Source organism: Sceloporus occidentalis, unplaced genomic scaffold (genome assembly GCF_023333645.1).
Source record: "Sceloporus occidentalis isolate IW3139 unplaced genomic scaffold, rSceOcc1.0.p SCAF_148, whole genome shotgun sequence".
NCBI classification, from domain to species: Eukaryota; Metazoa; Chordata; class Lepidosauria; order Squamata; family Phrynosomatidae; genus Sceloporus; species Sceloporus occidentalis.
The window spans coordinates 1,346,736-1,369,895 of NW_028317128.1; the positions used below are offsets into that span (position 1 = coordinate 1,346,736).

Here is a 23,160-nt window from a genome sequence, read left to right on the forward strand (position 1 = left end):
CGGAACGCTATGCCCCTTCATTCATGATAATAAATATGGCGGAACGTTATGCCCCTTCATTCACGATAATAAATATGGCGGAACGCTATGCCCCTTCATTCACGATAATAAATATGGCGGAACGCTATGCCCCTTCATTCACGATAATAAATATGGCGGAACGCTATGCCCCTTCATTCACGTTAATAAATATGGCGGAACGCTATGCCCCTTCATTCACGTTAATAAATATGGTGGAACGCTATGCCCCTTCATTCACGTTAATTATTATGGCGACCGCTGGATCCCCCTTCATACATTTTCCTTCCTTTGCAAAATCAATAAACTGATTACAAAAACTTCTCGCCGCCTGTCAAGCCACATAGCGGTACGATAACGGTACGATAACGGTAAGATTAGAAAAGTAACCCGATCCCCGGACTTTTTTATCCCGAGAATGTTTTTAACGCCTCCTCTGATTTTTAAAAACATGCAGAACATGCGCGCTAGAAAAGGAAACGGGAGCTTCTTATTAACCATCATCAGGCACAATACATAAATGACCCAATCTTACCTACGGCAACCATGTGACGCATAACACATTGGTTACGTATATAAATAGTCCTTGTGGTTGGCGCCGGCTCCCTGGTGAGGACGTATATATTTCATGGCTTGTTTTTCTTGATATTGTGACAGGGAACAGGGCATTGTGGTGGATAACATGTACATTTCCCACAAAATACTGCAGTGCAATGTATTCGATAACCCCAGGGAGAATGTTTTGTTACCAGCAAAGTAATGGTAATGTTGTAGTTATGGTTGGGTCCCTGGGGTGGAGCATTTGGAGAGAAGGGAGGGCCAGTGCTCCACTCCACAGTTTACTTGCAGCAGGTGATGCAGCCAGTCCAGGAGTTCTGGTTCAGAGATTTACTCACCTGTTACCAATGAGCAGCAGGGGGCTGCTACAAAAAGGAGCCCTGTGAGTTATTCAGGTGAGAAACATACAAGCAGTGAGTGAGACTGCATTTTCTCCTAAACAAATCTGCTGAACGGTTCCTAAACGAAAAAGGTCTGTGCTAAATGTTTTTTGTTGGTAGCGGATAAGCCGTCCAACGATAGTTAGTTAGTTTGTTTGTCAGTAAGTGCTCAGAGAGCAAGGCTTTTCTTTTTGTTTGTTTTATTTATGTTTGTTTATAGACCTTTTAATAAAAAGGACTACAATTCTAAAAATAATTCAGCCTTATGTGGTATTTCAAACCTTAAGACTGTGTGGTTACATGATCCCAGCTCACATATGGTGGAGAATGCAGGCACCACATTGATAGTCTGGAAAAGGAAACAATACCACAAAACATTTAGCACAGACCTTTTTCGTTTAGGAACCGTTCAGCAGATTTGTTTAGGAGAAAATGCAGTCTCACTCACTGCTTGTGTTTCTCACCTGACTAACTTACAGGGCTCCTTTTTGTAGCAGCCCCCTGCTGCTCATTGGTAACAGGTGAGTAAATCTCTGAACCAGAACTCCTGGACTGGCTGCATCACCTGCTGCAAGTAAACTGTGGAGTGGAGCACTGGCCCTCCCTTCTCTCCAAATGCTCCACCCCAGGGACCCAACCATAACTACAACATTACCATTACTTTGCTGGTAACAAAACATTCTCCCTGGGGTTATCGAATACATTGCAGTATTTTGTGGGAAATGTACATGTTATCCACCACAATGCCCTGTTCCCTGTCACAATATCTATATAAAAAACGGCAGCACGACCCGCGCAATAACCTCCTCCACAAACATCTTCCAGAGGATCACCCCGCGGCGAATAATCTCATTCCCGGAATTCTGGAATCTCTGCATTATTAATCATAGAACGTTCAGAATGTATGGGCTGTGTATATATATAAAAAATAACGATAATATCAATCCAGTGTGAAGGCACCGAGGACCTCCTCTGATGCAGAGGAATTACTTCTTTAGCTGCATTTAGTAGATACCTGTTGGGGGCAACCTTTACTCTGCAATAGACAGAGGAGTATTGTGGGGGGCATAACATCCGGGTTAAAGGGGGGGAATCCACCAGAGCGCCATGTTGTTTTCTTTTTTACCCCAGTTGTAGTTTTTTACCCCATAATATAATATTTTCAGGCAGCTGCATATCAGCCATTTGTATGATTCTCGCTCCGTTATCTGACCCCTGATCTACTAAACACCCCGACTCCTTATCATACTGCCTGTGGGGAACAAAAGAATGGCTCAGTCTTAATCACACAGCTGGACTCTTTGACTAATTAAGGTCTATGGAGGAAGGGACTTCATTAGGATCGCCATAAAGCATCAGCTCAGTGTGGTGTTTGAGCCGGGAAAGTCACCCAAAATATCTCATGACTGACAGCGACGGCGGCTCCAGATCTGCAGGGGCAAAATGAGATATTACTGTATACAGCGCTGGGGGTTATATTACTTTATACAGCGCTGGGGGTTATTACTGTATACAGTGCTGGGGGGTTATATTACTGTATACAGCGCTGGGGGTTATTACTGTATACAGTGCTGGGGGGTTATATTACTGTATACAGCGCTGGGGGGGTTTATATTACTGTATACAGCGCCGGGGTATATTACTGTATACAGCGCTGGGGTTATATTACTGTATACAGCGCCAAGGTATATTACTATATACAGCTGGGGGGGGTTTATATTACTGTATACAGCTGGGGGGGTTTATATTACTGTATACAGAGCTGGGGGGGTATATTACTGTATACAGCGCTGGGGGGTTATATTACAGTATACAGCACTGGGGGGTTATATTACTGTATACAGCGCAGGGGGTTATATTACTGTATACAGTGCTGGGGGGTTATATTACTGTATACAGCGCTGGGGGGTTATATTACTGTATACAGCGCTGGGGGTTATATTACTGTATACAGCGCTGGGGGGTTATATTACTGTATACAGCGCTGGGGGGTTATATTACTGTATACAGCAGGGGGGGTTATATTACTGTATACAGCGCTGGGGGGTTATATTACAGTATACAGCACTGGGGGGTTATATTACTGTATACAGCGCTGGGGGGTTATATTACTGTATACAGCGCTGGGGGGTTATATTACTGTATACAGCCCTGGGGGGTTATATTACTGTATACAGCGCTGGGGGTTATATTACTCTATACAGTGCTGGGGGGTTATATTACTGTATACAGCGCTGGGGGGTTATATTACTGTATACAGCGCTGGGGGGTTATATTACTGTATACAGCGCTGGGGGGTTATATTACTCTATACAGTGCTGGGGGGTTATATTACTGTATACAGCGCTGGGGGGTTATATTACTGTATACAGCGCTGGGGGGTATATCAATAGGGGTCCCTATTCTGTCCCGATTGCCGCATGGACAATTACGACGCCATGAAATACGGGGCTGATAATCAATTATTTCCAGGGCTGGTTTATATTCCCAGTCCGGCCCTGAAACCAGTACAAATCCTACCCGGTGCATTTGAAACATAAATCTTCTTTTCTCATCTCCCACCACATCTTTTCTCGGTTTGAAGGATTCCCACGTGAGATTCCCACGAGCGAGCGCCGTACGGCAGCCCGAGCCACATCTCATCCTCATGAGATATCAGAGCCTTGGGGGCAGAAACCAAACAGGTCCAGCCTAATAACTCGATATATTAGTGATATATAATAATTATAATAATAATAAGATGATATTATTTATTGATTTATATTGGCCATCACATTCTGCAGCTCTTTACAATGAGACGTACAGTAGTACCACCTATGTTTCCCTGTTTAGTTTTTCCAGTCCCTCTTTGGGTCCCAAATCCCCCGATGCCCCTCTTTCCTCGGCGGTTCCCCTCTTTTCTCGGGGCTCTGAGGGTTTGCTGGGTACGAGGGTATCATTATTCTCTTTGGAAAGGGTTCCCGCTGTGAATCGTCGCTCTATGCATTCTATAGGGTGTATTCTATACGGCCCGAACACCCTGATAAACCTCACCCTATTCCATATCCCGGATAGTAGAGTTAAAATACGATGGGTTGGAGTTTAAAGACTATTTCATTATTCAGTGACGATATGATCCTAAAGGTCTTCTGCCAACACATTGTATTTGTATAATAATCATGAATTTTTACTAATAAAACCAAAAATAAGCAAATTAAAACCAATTGGCTTCTAGATAAAATACTTTGGTGTTTTTTTTGCGTATAATCCATAAAATGGGATTGCGATACGCGCTGTTTTTTTTTTTTTTTTTACTTTAAATTGATAAAATGGATGTTTAGAACGAACGAAAGGAAAAGCGGATCCAATTAGTCTGTGCGTGGAAGAGGGCCGGGGCCGGGGCCGAATACTCATCTTTCTGCGTTAGATCTGGAGCCGGCTCCTCCAGATGGCTCGATGGATGTTCCCGGAAACAATCTGTCCGCAGAGCATTTCCAAGGCAGCTCTTTGTATCAATTAGAAGGCTTGGGCTTCATCCGAGTCCCGAATTCGGCACAAACCCTCACACGGACACGCGCTTTCCATACGAATTATCATCGCTGGGGCGCCATTTTGCCTCATTTCTACCAATTTTCCACATTCAGATGGGATCTTCTGTCACCCCCCCCCGCTATTCTCCCTCATTAACGTTCAAAGCATTTATTGAAAGCGATTTCCATAATAATAATGAAAATACATTAAATCGACAGAGTAACGGTCTGCGTTCAGTGCATGACATCATCGTATGACATCATTTTAAAATGAGATACAGTTTTGGGGATTCTATATGGTCATGTTTCTCTGCGGATCGTGTGTTTTATCTGATTCCACGAAAATTAAGAACGAAGAAAAAACGGCAATAAGATATTATTTATGAAAAAAATTAAGAAAAAAATAAAAGATTTTTTTTTTTTTTTAAAACACCCATAATACTAGTTCAAGACAAGAGTCCAGAAGGGACTGGTAATTGGTAGATACCCCCTGGGGTGGTTCTATTGCCCCTAAGTCACAGAGGCCGTCAGGAACATGCATTGAGCGCGGGATACATGGCATGGTCGGATGCTTTACCCCTGCGTGGGGTTTCAGGGGGGTCTTTCACATATCCCTGATTTGCAGCTTTCCGCCCGACACGCACACCTATCCTCGGGAGAATTTCCAGAATGTTCCGTAATCTGATTGCAGATCATTAAGAGCAACCAGACAGCGGCCACATTTTCTCCACCAAAAATGACATTATTCAGGAGAGGAGAGAATGAAAGGTCATCTGAAGGTCAGACGGCCTCGCGGAGCCGCGCAGGAAGCCTTCGTTTACGATAAGACCTTATGGAAGACAGTATGGAAGGAAAAGCAGATCTTAAAGGTGCCGTTCCACTACTTCACAATTCTACAGCCACTTAAACAGATGCATTTCTAAACGCACGCTGCAGACCGCCAAGCAAAACCTTTATCTAGAATCAATAATTATAGAAAGCTTAAATAAGCCCTGCTAACCACCCAGCACCGGATCAGGAGTTACTGCGGATCCACGGCCCCCTCTACAGTCAGATTTCTTCTCCTTTATTCCAAAATTCATAAATATATCTATTGAGGGGGGGTTGTTTCTGAGGATTTAAAGGCAGGCAGACAATGCAGTAGAGCGGCAGGAGATGCAAGCAGAATGTCAGGCTGTATAGCGAGAGGTATTAGCAGTAGAAAGAGGGAAGAGCTCTTGCTGTTGTACGGAGGACCGCTGAGACCTCACTTGGAGTATTGCGTACAGCACCGGAGACCGGATCTCCAGAAGGATATAGCTATGCGGGAGAAGGGCTACTAAAACGCTTCATGGATTACAGGATAAAAAATGATCTCATCATGTAAAGCTTGGAAGAAAGATGTGACGGGGGATAGAAACAAGGAATTAACACGATAAAGAGTATATTTCAAAGAAGAAATACTACCACAACAAGGTAGTAAAGGTTTAAAAGTAAAACATTACATTACTGAGAGGGTAGTGGATGCATGAAACAGCCTTCCAGCAGAGGTGGTATAAGGAAAGCCAGGGGAAGCCAGGGGCTAATGAAAGCATTCAGAAATTGGGCAGACTGGACGGGCCGAATGGTTCTTATCTGCCGGCACATTCTAAGTTTCTATGGAACGCGGACCGGTGGTTTGGAAACAGCGCCCGGCGGGCTGCGATTGTCAGATACTGGATCCTAGCACCGGGAGTCAGATTGCTTACTTGTGAGTATGATTTTAACATGCAATCAAAAAGTCTACTTTTTCGGCAATGAATGAAGGCAATCATTCCCTAAACCTGCAGGACGCCCCAAACGCTTTTCCAGAAAGAATTCTTTAATCAGCTGCAATTCTGTAAAATCCCGTTCATCGATTTCCGTGACACAGAAGCAGGGAGTACGTTTCTATAGGAGTAGATAAAACGCGATCTGTTAAGCATTCTCCCTGCACATGCCCCGTAGGGCTCCTGCTTACTAGCCTGCTACTGAGCATGTGCGGGATGTGTACTGACGAACGCTTCCTGCCTGCAGTAGAGGCAGAAGGGGGAGGAGTCACAGGACACAGGAAGTATAACGTTCCGACTCCAATAACTAAATAACGCCGGCAGCGACATGCACGTAGCAAAATGCATTGAATGTGATAAAAGGGCCGACGGGGGCCTTTACTGATATGTAAGCGAGCTGCCGGGGCTCTGTAACTAAAATCTAATGTAACAATGGAGAGCTGTTCATCCTGTAATTTAATTATTAGTATTTTTTTATTGATTTATAGTTCCACCCTATTCCGCAGCGCTGTACAAACAGCACAAAACAAGCAGCACGCCGGCACAAGGTAAGTATGGCCGTGTTCCAACGAGCTCTGATTGATATCTCTGTTTAGTGAGTAAAGCCCTGTATAATACACTAAGCTCCAGGGAAGGTTTTGCTGATCCCTGTTCCATAAAATTTCCAATTTGCATAAAACTCAATTATTGACTCCATTATTCCTGGAATAGAAACTGCCTTCGTCGCCGTGCCGATGCTATTCTTATCTGCTAAGCTGCCCTCCATAAATCTCTCCGGCGTGAGGTGACACCGCTAGTAATCCCGACCACAGGAAGGGACTCGCCGTAAAATACCCCGATTTAGTGATTCTTAACAGGAGCAAATCACAAAAAAAAACGAATCCCTGTGCAAAATATAACTCTCGTGCCTGCGCCCCATACTATTACTTATTAAGCACACCACAAAGATTCATGTAATCACAGGAGTCGGGGACCCGGCCCGTGAGCTTACAATCTAGCACTTTCGTACAAAGTTCCTGGTGGGCTCGTGAGGGCTCTGCTTGTGAGCTTTCAATCTAAAAGGTAAATCTGAAGCAGTAATTAGGGGGCTAAGCGGCTGCAGGGTGTAAAACAGAATCTTTAAAATAAAAAGAGCGGAACTTTCGGCTTACAGAAGCTTGAGGTGAAGAAATCCGCTGATATGCGAATGAATGAAACCTCTCCAAAACGACTCCTTTGACTGACAAACAAAACGCACACGCGACGGGCAGTTTTTAACGCACAAATTTAATGCTAAATGCTGCCCAGGCTGACCCAAGCAGACCCCCCTACCGTCTCCCCTCCCCCAACCACCTAATAGATTGTAAGCTCATAAGACCAGGGCCCTCTCCTCCTGTATCAGTATATCTTTAAAGTGTGTTTATGTTCCTGTTACTGTTATGGAATTTGCTGGCCCCATATATATATATATATATATATATATATATATATACATATATATATATGTATAGATACATAAACGTAATGCAAACCCCTGGGGCAATTATAACAACCACAGGCTGGACAGCAGCCATACATAATAATAGTGACGGCCATGGCTCCTAGATTGTGAGATCTGGCTCCTAACTTTCTGTGCTGTTTTCTATTGATCTGTATGGCCCTGCATAACGGCAACATGTATAATATATATACCCGAGAGTAGCGGGAGAAACGAACCAAATGACAATATCACAGGAATGACATGTCCTGTAACAACGTTCCAGTTCCTGGAAATCGTTTATATAAAGCTCTTGCATACGAATGTTTCGTGCGCCGCGTGATCGCAGGCTGGATCCGGCACACTCTTCCCGTGAAGCTCTATCTTTGGAGCATGATGTCATCGCTCGCGTGTCACACTGCCAGCCGTCGCAGCTCTTGCTTCATGTGATGTTTCACGGACTCCTGGGAAGCAATTACTGCGGCGTCTCCTTTCCTATTATCGCCATCAGTCCTTCGTGTTATTTAATGCGGACGCAAAATCCTGTCCGGGATTATCCCGATCGCACCCGACATCCCCGTCCTCTTTAGATTCTGATGTCACCAGTTTGTGTGAAACGTTCTGCGATCTCCCACCCTGTCCGTAAATTAAACTTCCTTCCGTTCCATCTCGGTCTCTGATTCTTTAGTGTTAGATTCTGGGCTTTTTTTTAAATAAATTCCCTTCAGTCCTTAATTGCCTTTCCTGCTGTTTCTATACACATTATCGGGGCTTTTAGGGCCGTAGAACCCTGCGATCCCCTCATACCCAGCAAACATTCTGACCTCCTAGAAAAGAGGGGCATTGGGGGAGGAGAGAGGGGCATCAACGAGAAATAGAGGGACATCAGGTAAGGAACAGATGTTTGAGAGAGGGAATGGTCAAACTAAACAATCGTACATCTGTAACAGTCTCTTCTCTCCCCCTTCTCTCTCTCCCATCCCCTCTGTATTCTCCCCCCCCCGTCTCTCTTCCATCCCCCTCTGTCCCATCCCGTCTCTGTATTCTCTCCCACCCATCCCCTCTGACACATCTCTCTCTCTCTCTCTATTCTCTCCCCCATTCCGTCTCTGTATTCTCTACCCCTATCTCTTCTTTCCCCATATCTCTCTCTCTCTCCCATACTGTCTCTGTATGCCCCCCCTCTCTCCCATCCCCTCTCTCTCCTCTGCCCATCTCCCTCTCCCATCACCTCTCTCTCTTCTCTCTTCCCCTAAAGCGGGACATTATGAGACCCCTCAGTCTTTCCTGATCATGTTTTATCCTGTAAACCATTCCCCATTCCTGTCGCCTCCTCTGAACTCTCTCCAGAATCTCTACACCCTGCTAGAGACGGGGAGAAACGCGTTGGGTCTTTCTCATGATCTCTACGTCATGGCCGGTACATAACAGCCATCTCTGTGGTGTTTCCTAATGAAACGCAATAGCACGGGGCAGCGCGCATGTTTGCTCGGAACGCAATGTATCTGCATTATTTATCCCCGATAAGAAAGTTCCAAGTTCACAGAATACACGAGTAGATCGTAACCTCGTGGAGATCCTTCGTCAGACACCAAGGTATAAATAACCAGCGCGGTGGGTCAGGGACTGGGCGAGTAATTACAGGCTGCGGCGGATTAATTGAGGCATCTCGTTATAGTTTTATGTAAATGATGCGCCGGGCATGTCACCGCTTGCTCTTTTATGGTTTACAAGTATTTTTTATTTATAATTAAGAACGCAGAGAGAGAGCTGTTTACAAATAAAACAAAAAAATAGCAAAAGTCCACGAAATACACTTAAAAAAAGACGATCCTCGTTACGAGAAAACATAAAGAAAAATCTCACAAAAGAGAAATAACCGGAACGCCGTGTAGTCAGCAACCCCATTCCTGTCACCTTAACGGCTGGGGGGGGGGGGGTTATATCCTGCGCAGCTCACCAGGTGGGAAATGGGGGAGAAATCCGGACCCTGGGATGCCTGTGAGGTGAAAGCTTGTGCAGCCGTTTCCTCGAATCTGCCGAGCTCGGGCGCATGGCTCTTATCGGCAAAGTATTCCGAGAATGAAACCCCTGGGTGCTCAGCCAGCGATATGAAGGCGAGGAACGACTGACGGGAATAGCAGCGAGGTCTTTACAGATTTCACTTCTGATATTTCTGTGGCTAAATTTTGTCAGCGACTAAAAACTCCCAGGTTAAAGGTGCTGTTCCACCTAGACGTTCTTTCCTAAATCCTTCAATTATGATGCCCTCCCCCTGCATATGGGTTAAATAAAATGTTTTTTTAATAATGTCCTTTTTCTGTAGTCTCTTGTTGGAAACCTTTCAGCACGGACCTCTTAATCTGCACTGCTCTGCGCCCAAAGTACCATTTATCGAAATAAGTTTAACGTAATGCCAGCCGACTGTGGGCGCGTCGCCAAAAAACGCTACCTGCTATAAAAGCTCTCGAACGTTTATTGATTCCCTTTTAAAGTCTGGTCTGCCGATAACGTCGTCGGGGGGATATTACTTAACCGGAGACGAATCAGAGAAAGAGTATTTAAATACATTACAGGACTTAACAAACTTCAGGAAAGGAAGAGCATCCGCGTGGGGCAATTATCCGTGTGTAAAAGCCGCTGTTCCACTTATTCTGCTGAATTCCAACTCCTGCCTAATATCTGAACTCTTGAAAGAATTTTTATTTTTTTTCCAGGGACAACTAATTGTCATGTGACACGAAAACAGGTTCTATGGTTGTTGCCATAGAAGCCATGATAGTTTCTGTGTTGATTTAAGGTGATTAAACGCATTTTGTTTAAGCGGAACAGCAGCTTAAAGTCTTTCCACCTCCTCCCTCTTCAATACTTATTCCCTTCATTAGTTGGTCTGAACGGATTCCCTCCACCTCTCGTTACGGACCCCCTCTCTCCGTCAGAAGATTAAAGGAAGATGTTTGGGGAATGAATTGATAGATACTGGGGTTTCACAGAGAAAGAAGGCTTCTGCTTTCATGTATGGACAGGGCTGTCCCCTGAGAGCCTTTAGCGAGAGGGACCTGCGCAGGGAAAGTGGGGAGTGAATCTGCAGAGCATGGGTGGGAATGGAGAAGAAACGGCTAACCAGGAGACCCGATGAAGCCGGACGTCTCCCGGAGCCTCGGGGGATCCCAGGGTATTTCCAGGTACGCAAACTACCCTTTCCATGAAATCGCTGCCAGCTTTGTCACGGTGACTGTGAAATGCACACCTCCTTTAAAACGAAAGAACCGGGGCTATTATTATTATTTCATTATTATTATTGTTATTTCATTAGTATTTTTTTAATTATTATTATTTCATTATCATTATTATTTCATTATTATTATTATTTTTATTATTTGATTATTATTTTTATTTCATTATTATTATTATTTCATTATTATTATTATTATTTCATTAAAAATAATAATGAAATAATAATAATAATGAAATAATAAAAATAATAATGAAATAATAATAATAATAATAATAATGAAATAATAATAATAATATTATTATTTTTATTTGGTGTTAAAGGCCTCCGTCCTGCCCTTACCATGGGGGGGGGGGGTCACCTTAAAATATATTCAAAATGTTTGATTACCGACAACTTTTTAGAGCAGAAACATCCATTTTTAGTAACGATAAAAAGGGCACTTGAGTAACGGCAGGTATTTAATGAAAGCATCGGCGGCTATTACACGGAACATTTAACCCGTGAAAATGTTACTACATACAAGTCAAACGAGCAGGAAAATAAATCAGTGGAATAGGACGCTGCGTTCACGCGGTGGCGATGGCGGTGGCGGAGAGGAGGATACAGGAAAGGAATCGTTATCGCTGGATTAGGTAGGAGAAACGCTTGGTCTGCAGCGCACCCGAGACGTGATACGACTACTAATGCTGCCGGCGACGGAGGAAGGAAGGAAGCAGGGCTGCAGCGCTCCACGCCATCCACAGCCAAAGTCAAATGACATGGAATTATTAGAGAGGGCGATGTAAGCCCGACGTGCGTCTGTAAACTACACAAAGCTACCAACTGTCCCGGGGCGTTCACTTCATTCCTGCACGATACATTCAAAGCATCTTACAACTTCGCAAGTCCTCTCCGGCAGCAAATCGGTTAATATACGAATTAACATACCGTATTTGCTCGATTATAAGACAAGGTTTTTTTCAGAGCAAATGCTCTGAAAAATACCCCTCGTCTTATAATCGAGGTCGTCTTCTAATCAGACCTCAAAATGTCCGCTGGGGCCAGGCTGCTTACCGGTGCTTTGGTCGCGAGCAGCAGGAGAACAGGAAGCTAGAAGAGCGTCACATAATTCTGCCTCCCCCCTCCTTCCTCTGGGGGCGGGGCCAGAGAAGTTGCTCGCACAGCCGGGCCCCTGCAGAAGTCTTTGAGGGAGAGATCTGCAGTTCAGGTAAGGGGGTGGGGGAGGGTTTTTGTGATGAATGTGTGATTATTGGAATGAATGAGTGTTTAAATGTTTGTGAATGAGTGTGTTAGTATGGATGTGTAAGGGGGGTAGTGGTGGTAGCATGGCATAGGGACTCACACTCCTATCATCCCCAGGTTCCAGCCTGTACTGGCTGCCTTGGCTTGATAGGAGTGTGATTGCTGTTAGCAGTTATATATATACCTCCAGAAATGCCTTTTAACCCCCTATATGCCACTCTGGCATATAGGGGATTAAAAGGCATATCATGGGGCAGAGTGGCATATAGGAGGGTATAAGACATTTCTGGAGGCAGAGTGGCATATAGAGGGTTAAAATGCACATCATGGGGCAGAGTGGCAAATAGGGGGTATAAGGCATTTCTGGGGGCAGAGTGGCAACCCTGGGGGCAGATTGGCAAATAAAAGGAAATAAAAAAATATATATTTTTCTCAATCATAGCTTTTATTAAATATGAAAATATTGTTTACATGAATTAACATTTACTGGTAACACTTTTTTTCCTATAGGGTCGTCTTATATTCAGGCTTTTTGTTTTTTTTCCTAAATTAATATTTAGATTTTGGGGGTCGTCTTATAATCGAGCAAATACGGTATATATTGAATACAACATGAAAGCTCTCTTTACCACAGCGCAGCGACGCTTTGTGGCTAAGCCCCTGACTTATGCTAATCAGACAGGCTAACGCTGGGACTGCGCATGCAATAACTCCATTATCACCAAAAAGCATGAATCTCGGCTCACTTCTCCGATTCCTGCAAGAAATCCTGACAAGAATGTGAATGTATTCGAAGCGCACGCAGCCGTTCTAAGACCGTATCTTTACTTCCTGTTCTCAGGAAACACGGAGCTTCAGAGGCGGCATTAGGTGGTTTGGGGGAACCAGAGTTGGGTACCAGACATGATGAGTTCAGCTGGACCCCTCACCTTTATGCTCATCAGAGAGATCCCTCTACAAACACCAGATTTCTCTGAAACCCAGAACCTGCCGGCAGATCGGCCCCATCCGGCCCCTGTCTAGTCTGCCCGACTCAAACCTTAATCAGTCATTGGTCTCGTCTTAGATTCAGGAGCCGTATGTCTATCCCATGCATGTTTAATCCCCTCGCTGTATTACCCTCTACCACTTCTGCTGGGAGGCTGTTCCACCCTCTAATTTCCACCATTAAAATACCAACCAAGGATTTAGTGAACAGACCCCTCAGATACTTTAATCCAGTGAGGTAGGAACTGCTGATCCCATGGGGGAAAAAACACCATATCCTAAATCGAATGCCACAAACACTAAATATATAGCACTTAATTTCACACTTCCGTTATTAGGTGCAGCACCAGAAACCGATGTTTGCCTTTTTTTCTGATAACGCTGGCCGTGTGACACAAAGGCAGGTGCTGATTGGTTGCTGTAAGGTTTAGCTGCTAAACACAGAGAGCACAATGAAAGGAACTGCAGCTTTAAATGCGCTGAAAGCCGTCAGGACAGTTTCCTCGTCCGCGTTCTCCTCCACCCGGGGCCACAACATACAAAGAGGGTCTAAAAGTAAACGTTCTTACCCCAAATTCCCGAGGTCCGGGCAGCGCAGGAATGACCGCGGCAGTGAAAAGGATACATGCGCACCGCTCCGGTCTTCGTGCCGATGGCGAGTATTTTCTGAACAGGATCGAAGGCCAACGCGGTCGGTTGAAAAGGGAAGCCATGCCGGACGGTCTGAAAGACAAAGCAGCGACAGAGCGTCAACGGTCTGAATTCTCTGCAAATGCAAAAAAAACCCTCCACTTTTCATTATTTAAAGATACACTTAATGGAGTCACCTGCATTCAAGCAGGGAGATCAACCATAACATACTGGGAGCAAAAGCACCGACTGGGAGTCTTCTATATGATCACAGCTGTGTGGGGGGGGGGAGAATAGGAAGGAGTCAGACTGTGTGACCCGGAGAATCTGCCCCTTCACCCTGAGATTGGGGCAAAAACCCACAGAGCTCCAGGTATGGTGATAACCCTTTAGAAGCATTACTAGGCCCCTTGGCACATGAGGCAGGGCCCCTCCGCTGCTGACATCCCACCGGCTTGTAGGGGTGCTGGGGTATTGTTGCTGGGTGGCTAAAGCTGCCCCTCTTGCCCCATGGAAGTCATTGCCCCGATGCCCTTAATGTAACGCACATAGAAATACTTTTATTTATAGAAGCAGCTGGTCAGGTCGGGGCATTTTTGGTGAATTTACTCGGTTTCATAAAAAAACAGACATTATTAGAGGTCCCCCCCCAACCCGTCAGGAATCACGCGGACGGTAAGCGCGGACGGTAAGCGTGGACAGGCGGGTTCCGTGTGGCCGGAGACGTGACGGCTCTGAGCTTTACCGGGGGTTCGTGCCGCTGGCTCCCATACTCAGTACTGCTACGGTGCGTATGATTGGGTGCCGATGGCGTGAAACGCGTAAGGCTTATTACTCTGTCTTCCTCTCCTCCCCGTCTATCACATGACTTATTTGTAAGAATAAAAGATTATCTCTGTTAATGGATCTCCCCCGGGAACCCTTACATGGATCCAGTACAGGTGCCAACTCGACCTCCCTAACCGTAACTTGACTTCTCTTACGCCAAAGACGAGGTAACGACTTCCCTTCGCCCCCCGGCAGTTCTTCCCCCGTAATAAATCCACTTTCCTCCTAACTAAAAGCCGCTGCTCCGTTTATCAGCCACGTTAAAGCCGAGGCTATTTATTTGCACAATTAGGTCCTATGGGGCCTCTTTTCGCACGAGCTGCAAATCGAAATAAAATCCATATTCATTTTATTTCCATCTCCACGGCCGCCCGGCGGGGCCCTGAGCACTCAGCCCTCGGCCCCGGGTCCTATCACCCGGCCTCAGTCATTAGCGCGCGATAGTGACGGATCACGGCCGGATCTTGCTGCTACTCCAGCCGCTACGAGACGTTTCCGCGTCGGTGGAAAATCTATTTCCTACGATTAATGCAAATCCTCGTTTGTAGAGAATTCCCGGAATCTTTATCTCTATCCAATCACCTTCTACCAGATTATTAACCCCTTAATAGTGGGTGCCGTTAACATACACTATATGGACAAAAGTATTGGGACGCCTCTTAATTACTGAAATCATGGGGCATTACTTCCAGCGAAGGGAAATCTTAATGCTTCAGCACCAAGACATTTCGGACGATGCTCGGCTTCCAGTTTCGCGGCCCCAGTCTGGGGGGAGACCCTTTTCTATCCCAGCGTGACTGTGGCCCCGGCGCACAAAGCAAGTCCCATAAAGACCAACATCATCGCCGGACCCCTACTGGATGAACGGGCAAAAATTCCCACAGAAACTCCCCAAAATCTGTGATGTGATGTCATCAAAGCCCCTGCTGGTGTAATGGTCAGGTGTCCCTATACTTTTGTCCATTGTGGAATAGAGAGGGTGTCGGAAAAGTTAAGATTTAGTCCAGACGTAACGTTGCAGGAAGAGCGGCTGCTACACCGGGCTCAGGTCTTCATAGAATAATAGAGGGGCATGAGATAAACCCCGCAGAATAATAGAGGGCATGAGATAAACCCCGCAGAATAATAGAGGGGCATGAGATAAACCCCGCAGCCTCTGCCGTGTTAAGGACCCCCAGGTCACAATTGGGACTTTTAAAGCTGGAACTGGGAGCGTAAAAATGGCCCCTTATGCATTTCTTTGCTCCATAATATAATTATATGTAGTAAGAGCCAGTATTATGCATGCGCAATGACAGCCCATGACTCTCTCTAACACGATACGTACACGGAGAGCAGTCGGTCGGCACAGGTGGCCGGGAGGCCAGAATCTCCCGCTATTAAATCAACAGCATTAATAACTCACTATACCTTTAAGTTTTCTCTAAATTATAGTTTTCTTTCATCAAAATGAGCTTCGTCTCCATGTTATCCTCAGTCAACAAATGTTCACATTCAGGTTGCTTAAGAAAAGTCCCATCCGGCCCCCGTCTACTCGCCCGTTTCTCCTGCTGTAAAGACTCAAACCTTAATCAGTCGTTGGTCTCGTCTTAGATTCAGGAGCCGTATGTCTATCCCATGCATGTTTAATACCCTCACTGTATTACCCTCTACCGCTTCTGCTGGGAAGCTGTTCTACTTATCCACCACCCTCTCAGTAAAGTAAAACTTCCTTCCATTCCATCTCAGTCTCCGACTCTCTAGTGTTAGATTCCGCTCTCTTGTTGTAACTTTTCTCCTCCTTCGAAATAAACTTCCCTCCTCTGAACGCTCTCCAAACACACGTCATACGATCTCTCATCATTCCCCGGTCCTGTTTTCGTATTTTCTGTTTAATTTGTGAACGATTCTGAGTTTGTTTTATTTGAACACAAATCTGGGAGGCGTTACATGTCTGTGTTAAAATAATCAGGTTCAAAGCTGCTAGGCGGAAATCCTTTAATTAAAAGGCTGAAGTATTATTAGTACGTGATGGAGACACTTCTAATAGGTGATAATTCTCAGATTTAGTCTCAGCTGTTCATTTGAACCGATAAGGAAAATAACTGGGGGGAGGGGTTACTATTTATTTACTATTTCTTTTTACAATTTATTATTTGTACTATTTACGAACCATTTATTTTTACCATTAATGTACTATTTATTTTTTAACTACTTATGTACTATTTATTGTTACCATTAATTTACTGTTTATCATTTTTACTATTTTTATTATGTATGTACCATTTAGTTTTACTATTAATTTACTATTTATTTTTACTATTTATTTTTTATGTACCATTTATTTTTACCATGAATGTATTTTATTTTTTTACTATTTATTATTTTTACTATTTATTTTTACAACTTATTTTTATTATTTATGTACCATTTATCATTTACTATTTATTATTTATTTTTACTATTTATTTACTTTTTATTATTACCGTACTTATTTTCTATTATTTATGTACCATTTATTTTTACTGTTAATTTACTATTTGTTTATTATTTATTTTTACTACTTATTATTTTTACTATTTATTTTTATTATTTATGTACCATTTATTTTACTCTTTGTTTTTACTATTTGTTTATTATTTATTGTTACTATTTATTTACTTTATTAATTATCCTGAGAAATCCAAACAGCTCCGGGTAGACAGGCGTTCCTTTCAGGTGCCTGGGCAAGACGCGCTCCAAAAAAGTAATGCGGCAGGACTCAAAGAAAAGAATCAGGAACACAAAATTTCCATCCCAAACATTCACACGCAGGTAACCCCCCCCATTCACAAAGCAAACCCTGCAATTACCTCTAAATCATCCAACAATTTCAATCCTAAACAATTTCTGGCTTCAGACTATAATTATGAACAATTTCACTTTCTACTCCCACAGATTTTAACGCAAACCGGGGCTAAAAGGTATTCGCCAAATAAAAGCATCACGGGTAGAAATAAGCGAGCAAAACAATCCGTGCCAGATATCAGCCGCAGGGAAAGCTATAGCGAGAGATCCACGAGATCACTAAAGAGATTCTAATAAAAAGACCCTTAATGTAAACAAACGTAACACTTCTAAACATGTATATATATATATAAACCCAGAACCTGATCGGCCCATCCGGCCCCCGTCCAGTCGCCCGTTTCTCGTCTCGCCCATGGTTACATTCCCTCACTGGATTAGCCTCTACCACTTCTGCTGGTTAGCTGTTCCTCTTATCTACCATCCTCTGTGTAAAGTAAGCTTTCAATTCATTGTATATATAAATATATAATCAAAACAGCATACAGGGGTGGATATATATATATATATATATATATATATATATATAGTGGTGACTGAGGGGGTGTCTTATGAGAGGTCTCCCCAAACCTGTCCCGGCTTAAAAGGGTCTGCGTCACATCCCGCCGCTCCATTCCTTTTAATGTACCGGAGATGGGAGCACAGAGGTGACTGGGATCTCTGCTCTAAGGTGGTCCCAAAGGTGAATATCCCACCATCCATGCCATGAAAGATGTCAGGGGGGCTTTGTCTCCTGGAGTCTTTAAAAGCCAGACCACAAAACCATTTCCGACAGATCGAGGGAATGAATCGCAAACCCTGAGAGGCAAGGGTGTTATATCAGACATGGTGCAGTTGCTATGGTGATAAGACCAAATTTAGAATCACTTTTCATACCCCCCACTTCCCTTGTGATGACATATTTTAAAACTTATGACTCAATAACCACAATAGTGTAACCCCCGACAGACCCAGAAATAATCGAAATAATAATAATACGCGGCTTCCGGAATAATCGCTGCAGCCCTCGTTTAAAGAATCGCGGAAAAGCAAATAAGCCTCGCGGAATTAATGGCGCGGCAACCGGAGTAACGTGACGGATACATCACAGCGTGTCACATGACGTAAAAAAAGGATTCTGCTGCAAAGTTACCAGCGAAATAGTGATTATTTAACCTCCCAAAGAGCAGTAAAAGGAGACTGCTGAGGATATCGAGGCTCCACATTATAACCCCCACCCGAGGTGCGTCGTCAACAGACGGAAGTACACGGCCTAAAACCAGGGGGGTCCAGAGGTATAGCTGAAATGGGAGGAACTTTTACTTTATGGAGAGGGTGGTAGATAAGTGTAACAGCCTCCCAGCAGAAGTGGTAGAGGGTAATACAGCGAGGGGATTAAACATGCATGGGATAGACATACGGCTCCTGAATCTAAGACGAGACCAACGACTGATTAAGGTTTGAGTCTTTACAGCAGGAGAAACGGGCGACTAGACGGGGGCCGGATGGGGCCGATCTGCCGGCGGGTTCTGGATTTCAGAATACCCCAGGTGCAGAGACCCTGATGCTATGGTTGGAAAGGGTTAAGTGTTTTTTTATTTTTTTGGGGGGGGGGTTGTATTTTTTCCTCCCCTGAGGCTTGGCTGTTTCGCTGTATGAGCTCACCGCACACTCGCTTGTGATCGCTGCGCTCCCGGAAGGCAGTTAGTCACGTCGGGGCTGTTTACGAGAACAGAATACAGAGTTCTGTGGATTCTAAAGACTACAGAAAACGGCAATTAATAAGAAATAACGAAAAATCCTGTTTCTCCAGCTGCTTGGATTCTGTTCGGAGGATTCAGCGATACGGAAAATAACAACGGTCATGGCAGCGAATGAAATTAATGCTAATAATACTAATAATAATACAAATAATGTAACAACCGTCATGGCGGCAAAGGAAATTAATACTAATAATAATATAAATAATGTAACAATATTTATAGCAGCAAATTAAATGAATGCTAATAATACAAATAATACCAATAAAGTAACACTATTCATGGCAGCGAATTAATGAGAAAATAATAATAATATAACAGTATTGATGATGGCACATTAATACTAATAATACTAATAATACTACTACTACTAATAATAATAATGTAACAGTATTGATGATGGCACATTAATACTAATAATACTAATAATACTACTACTACTACTAATAATAATAATAATGTAACAGTATTGATGATGGCAGCACATTAATACTAATAATACTACTACTACTAATAATAATGTAACAGTAGTGATGGCGGCACATTAATACTAATAATACTACTAAAATAATACTAATACTAATAATAATAATGTAACAGTATTGATGGCAGCACATTAATACTAATAATAATAATGTAAGAGTATTGATGGCGGCACATTAATACTAATAATACTAATAATAGTACTACTACTAATAATAATAATGTAACAGTATTGATGATGGCACATTAATACTAATAATACTAATAATACTACTACTACTACTAATAATAATAATAATGTAACAGTATTGATGATGGCAGCACATTAATACTAATAATACTACTACTAATAATAATAATGTAACAGTAGTGATGGCGGCACATTAATACTAATAATACTACTAAAATAATACTAATACTAATAATAATAATGTAACAGTATTGATGGCAGCACATTAATACTAATAATAATAATACTAATAATAATAATGTAAGAGTATTGATGGCGGCACATTAATACCAATAATATCAGACAGGAGGACGGATTTGCGGTATTAGGAGCCGCGCAGGTTGTGTGTCTGTCACCTTTACCACTTCGCATTTAACCCTTACAGATCGGTTTGCAAACATTTCTGCATCTTCCTTCTGCGGGGTCACTGGGAGGCATCTCGGTAAAACTGCAGTCCCACCTGGCTGCAAATCAGATGGACGGGGCAACCGCTACCAGCAGGGCTTAGCATCTGTGTACGGTATGACTACTGCTCAATTATTCCTAATCCCTGCAGCCTGTCGGGGTCGAGGTGATTATCGGCCTCTGACGGACGGGGTGTCCCGGCGGGTACGCAGAGCGGAAATTCTCACACGATGAGTATATACATTTTATCTTCTCCGCGGAGCTGAAAGACGCTTCATTCAAAGACAGAAAACAACAATTCCTATTTTTAATGCTAAAAAAATTATAAAAAAAAGTTTTTTAAATGAATGATTTATTGCAGAAGGGATATGCGATGCAAACGGGAAATAGAACCCGCCGGCGGATCGGCCCCATCCGGCCCCCGTCTAGTTGCCCGTTTCTCCTGCTGTAAAGACTCAAACCTTAATCAGTCGCTGGTCTCGTCTTAGATTCAGGAGCCGTATGTCTATCCCACGCATGTTTAATACCCTCACTGTATTACCCTCTACCACCTCTGCTTGGAGGCTGTTCCACTTATCTACCACCCTCTCAGTAAACTACGAGCGGAGGAAGGGCCAGTTCATTTTCAGGAGAAAGAAAAAAAGACGTGATGTCATGTAGTAAAAAGGCAGTCAATGTGAGGTCAGGGAGTAAGAGGGTGTAAGAGGGGACCCGCGGCCGTGGGGTGGGGGTGCTCGAGCAGGATTGGGGGACGGTCACACGCAAAATAATCATAAGCTCCATAAACAAGTGCCTTGCACTAAAAATCCGAGGCTGCACTCTACAGGAAGCACCGGCGTCCGATCCCTGTCCAACCACGGCATCCGGGGGCCGGGTGTCCTTAGCTGCCATTCGCTCACCGACCCGCCGCACTTACACGCACAAGAAAAGTCCTACGAGGTGTGCAATTATAGAGAGCCGGCTAAGCGTTCCACGAGGCTAGATTGTAAGCTCACGGGCCGGGTCCTCAGCTCCTGGAGGAGCCACGGCCCCCGGGTCCAAGGGGCTTCGTCAGTCCCTGCTTATCTAAATCGACAGAAACAAAAGGTAAGGAGGCTCTGGCCCCAAGAGCTTACAGTCTACAGTTACCAGCCTGTGGTCTTCCTTCTACCATGGAGGCTGTGGGGGCTCTTTGTATATTGCTGCGCATGTATGGGAGAAGCGGCACTTTTCATTTAATACATCGATCACCCTTATAAAAATCACCCCCAAATGTGTCAGAGTTCCGGAGGGTATCTGTCTGCACACATATACAATAAAAGGTATAAGCCTGACCTATATATGGAGAGAGGTCAGAGGAGGCGACTGATGGGGGGAGAGACTTATAAATACATAAAGCGATTTAATAAAGGACGGGAGCGAAATTTATTTCAAAGGAGGAGAAAAATTACAACAAGAGACCGGAATCTAACACTAGGGGATCAGAAACTGAGATGGAATGGAAGGAAGTTTTACTTTACTGAGAGGGTGGTAGATAAGTGGAACAGCCTCCCAGCAGAGGTGGTAGAGGGTAATACAGTGAGGGTATTAAACATGCATGGGATAGACATACGGCTCCTGAATCTAAGACGAGACCAACGACTGATTAAGGTTTGAGTCTTTACACAGCTGGGATTTGGCGCTCAGTTAATTCCATCGGCTTGGGTCGCGCAGGTCGCCCCCCCCCCCAACGAGGGCCCGTTAAAACCTGTTAACTGTGCAAGTGCAGACAGGCCTTCCATATACTGCGACTCCCGGCACATCCCGGCTGGCATGGTGCCCACCCCGGTGACCTTCTCCTGCCCACGGGGGATACTTACTCTCCTTTCTTCCATGCTGGGGGTGGGGGGGGTATGTCTTCTTCCACCCTTTCACTGCCACATTATCCATGTCATGTTAATAAATAAAACACTAATTCTCTGTAACACGTGACGTCTAATGAATTGCATCCCCTCCGTGCATACGTGTTGCGTGTTACACCGTCCTCGCTATCACAACAGCTTTGCGCCCATCTCAATAACCCCCAGGTAACCTTAACCCCTCGCGTCCCAGGGCATGTAGCACTCCTTGCGGCTGTGGAAAGAGTTAAAACGTGTATAAACGGGCGCCGTGCCCGTGCTTTTCACGCACGCGCCGGGTTACTTCGCTCTGTTTCTTAATGCGGTTCATTTGCCTCTAATGTGCCAAACACTGATCATAAAAGCCCGTCTTATTGTGTTAAAAATAATTTCCCTCGGTGGCCCCGGAGCCGGGCGTCACCTCCTCAGCCGCTTCGCTGTGTAATAATAACTATACATTATATATAAATTATATATATTAGATATAACACACCGGGAACACGCCAACCTTCGCCCGGCCCGTCTGGTTACCTTGCAGATGTGGAAATGTTCCGAGGTTAGGTTCTCCTGGATTTCGGTGTCTCGGGGGGACACGGCGGCTCCCGAGGGCCCAGATGGATAAAGCGAGCAGCCACCTCCGGCTCCCCCGGCTCCTCCAGGTCCTCCGCCGCCGCCAACCGGGGACAAAGACGACAATCCGTCCAGCAGGACTTTACGGAAGCTGATCTTCTTCATCCTTGATGGCCCACTAGGAGGTCAAGGGGGCGAGCAAGACCACAACGTTCATCCCCCAGAGGAGGAAAAAGTGAATAAAGGAGCGTCTTAGGTTTGAGCGGGACCAGCCATTAATGGAGCCTTTTAATGTAGAACTTCCACAAAAGTAGAACTTAGTAAAAAAAAAAAAATTGGGGTATAAATGACGAGCTTCTAGACTTAATATAACACAAAACCCTAAGACTTCTCCCCAGTTTAATTACACCCTACAGGGGAGA

The 23,160-nt window shown here is 44.3% G+C and overlaps 1 protein-coding gene across 2 annotated transcripts in view; it reads right to left on the bottom strand.

Annotated features, from left to right (window-relative positions):
* LOC149280730 (syntaxin-binding protein 5-like) overlaps nt 1-22,903 on the bottom strand; it is an 82,288-nt gene extending 59,385 nt beyond the window's left edge. For both annotated transcript variants that reach the window (XM_089500112.1, XM_089500111.1), the window contains exons 1-2: nt 22,700-22,903; nt 13,801-13,898 (exon numbers count right to left, since the gene is read on the bottom strand). In XM_089500112.1, coding sequence (XP_089356238.1) covers nt 13,801-13,898; nt 22,700-22,903 — 302 coding nt within the window. The remainder of the gene's footprint in view (nt 1-13,800; nt 13,899-22,699) is intronic.
* Nucleotides 22,904-23,160: the final 257 nt, after the last annotated feature.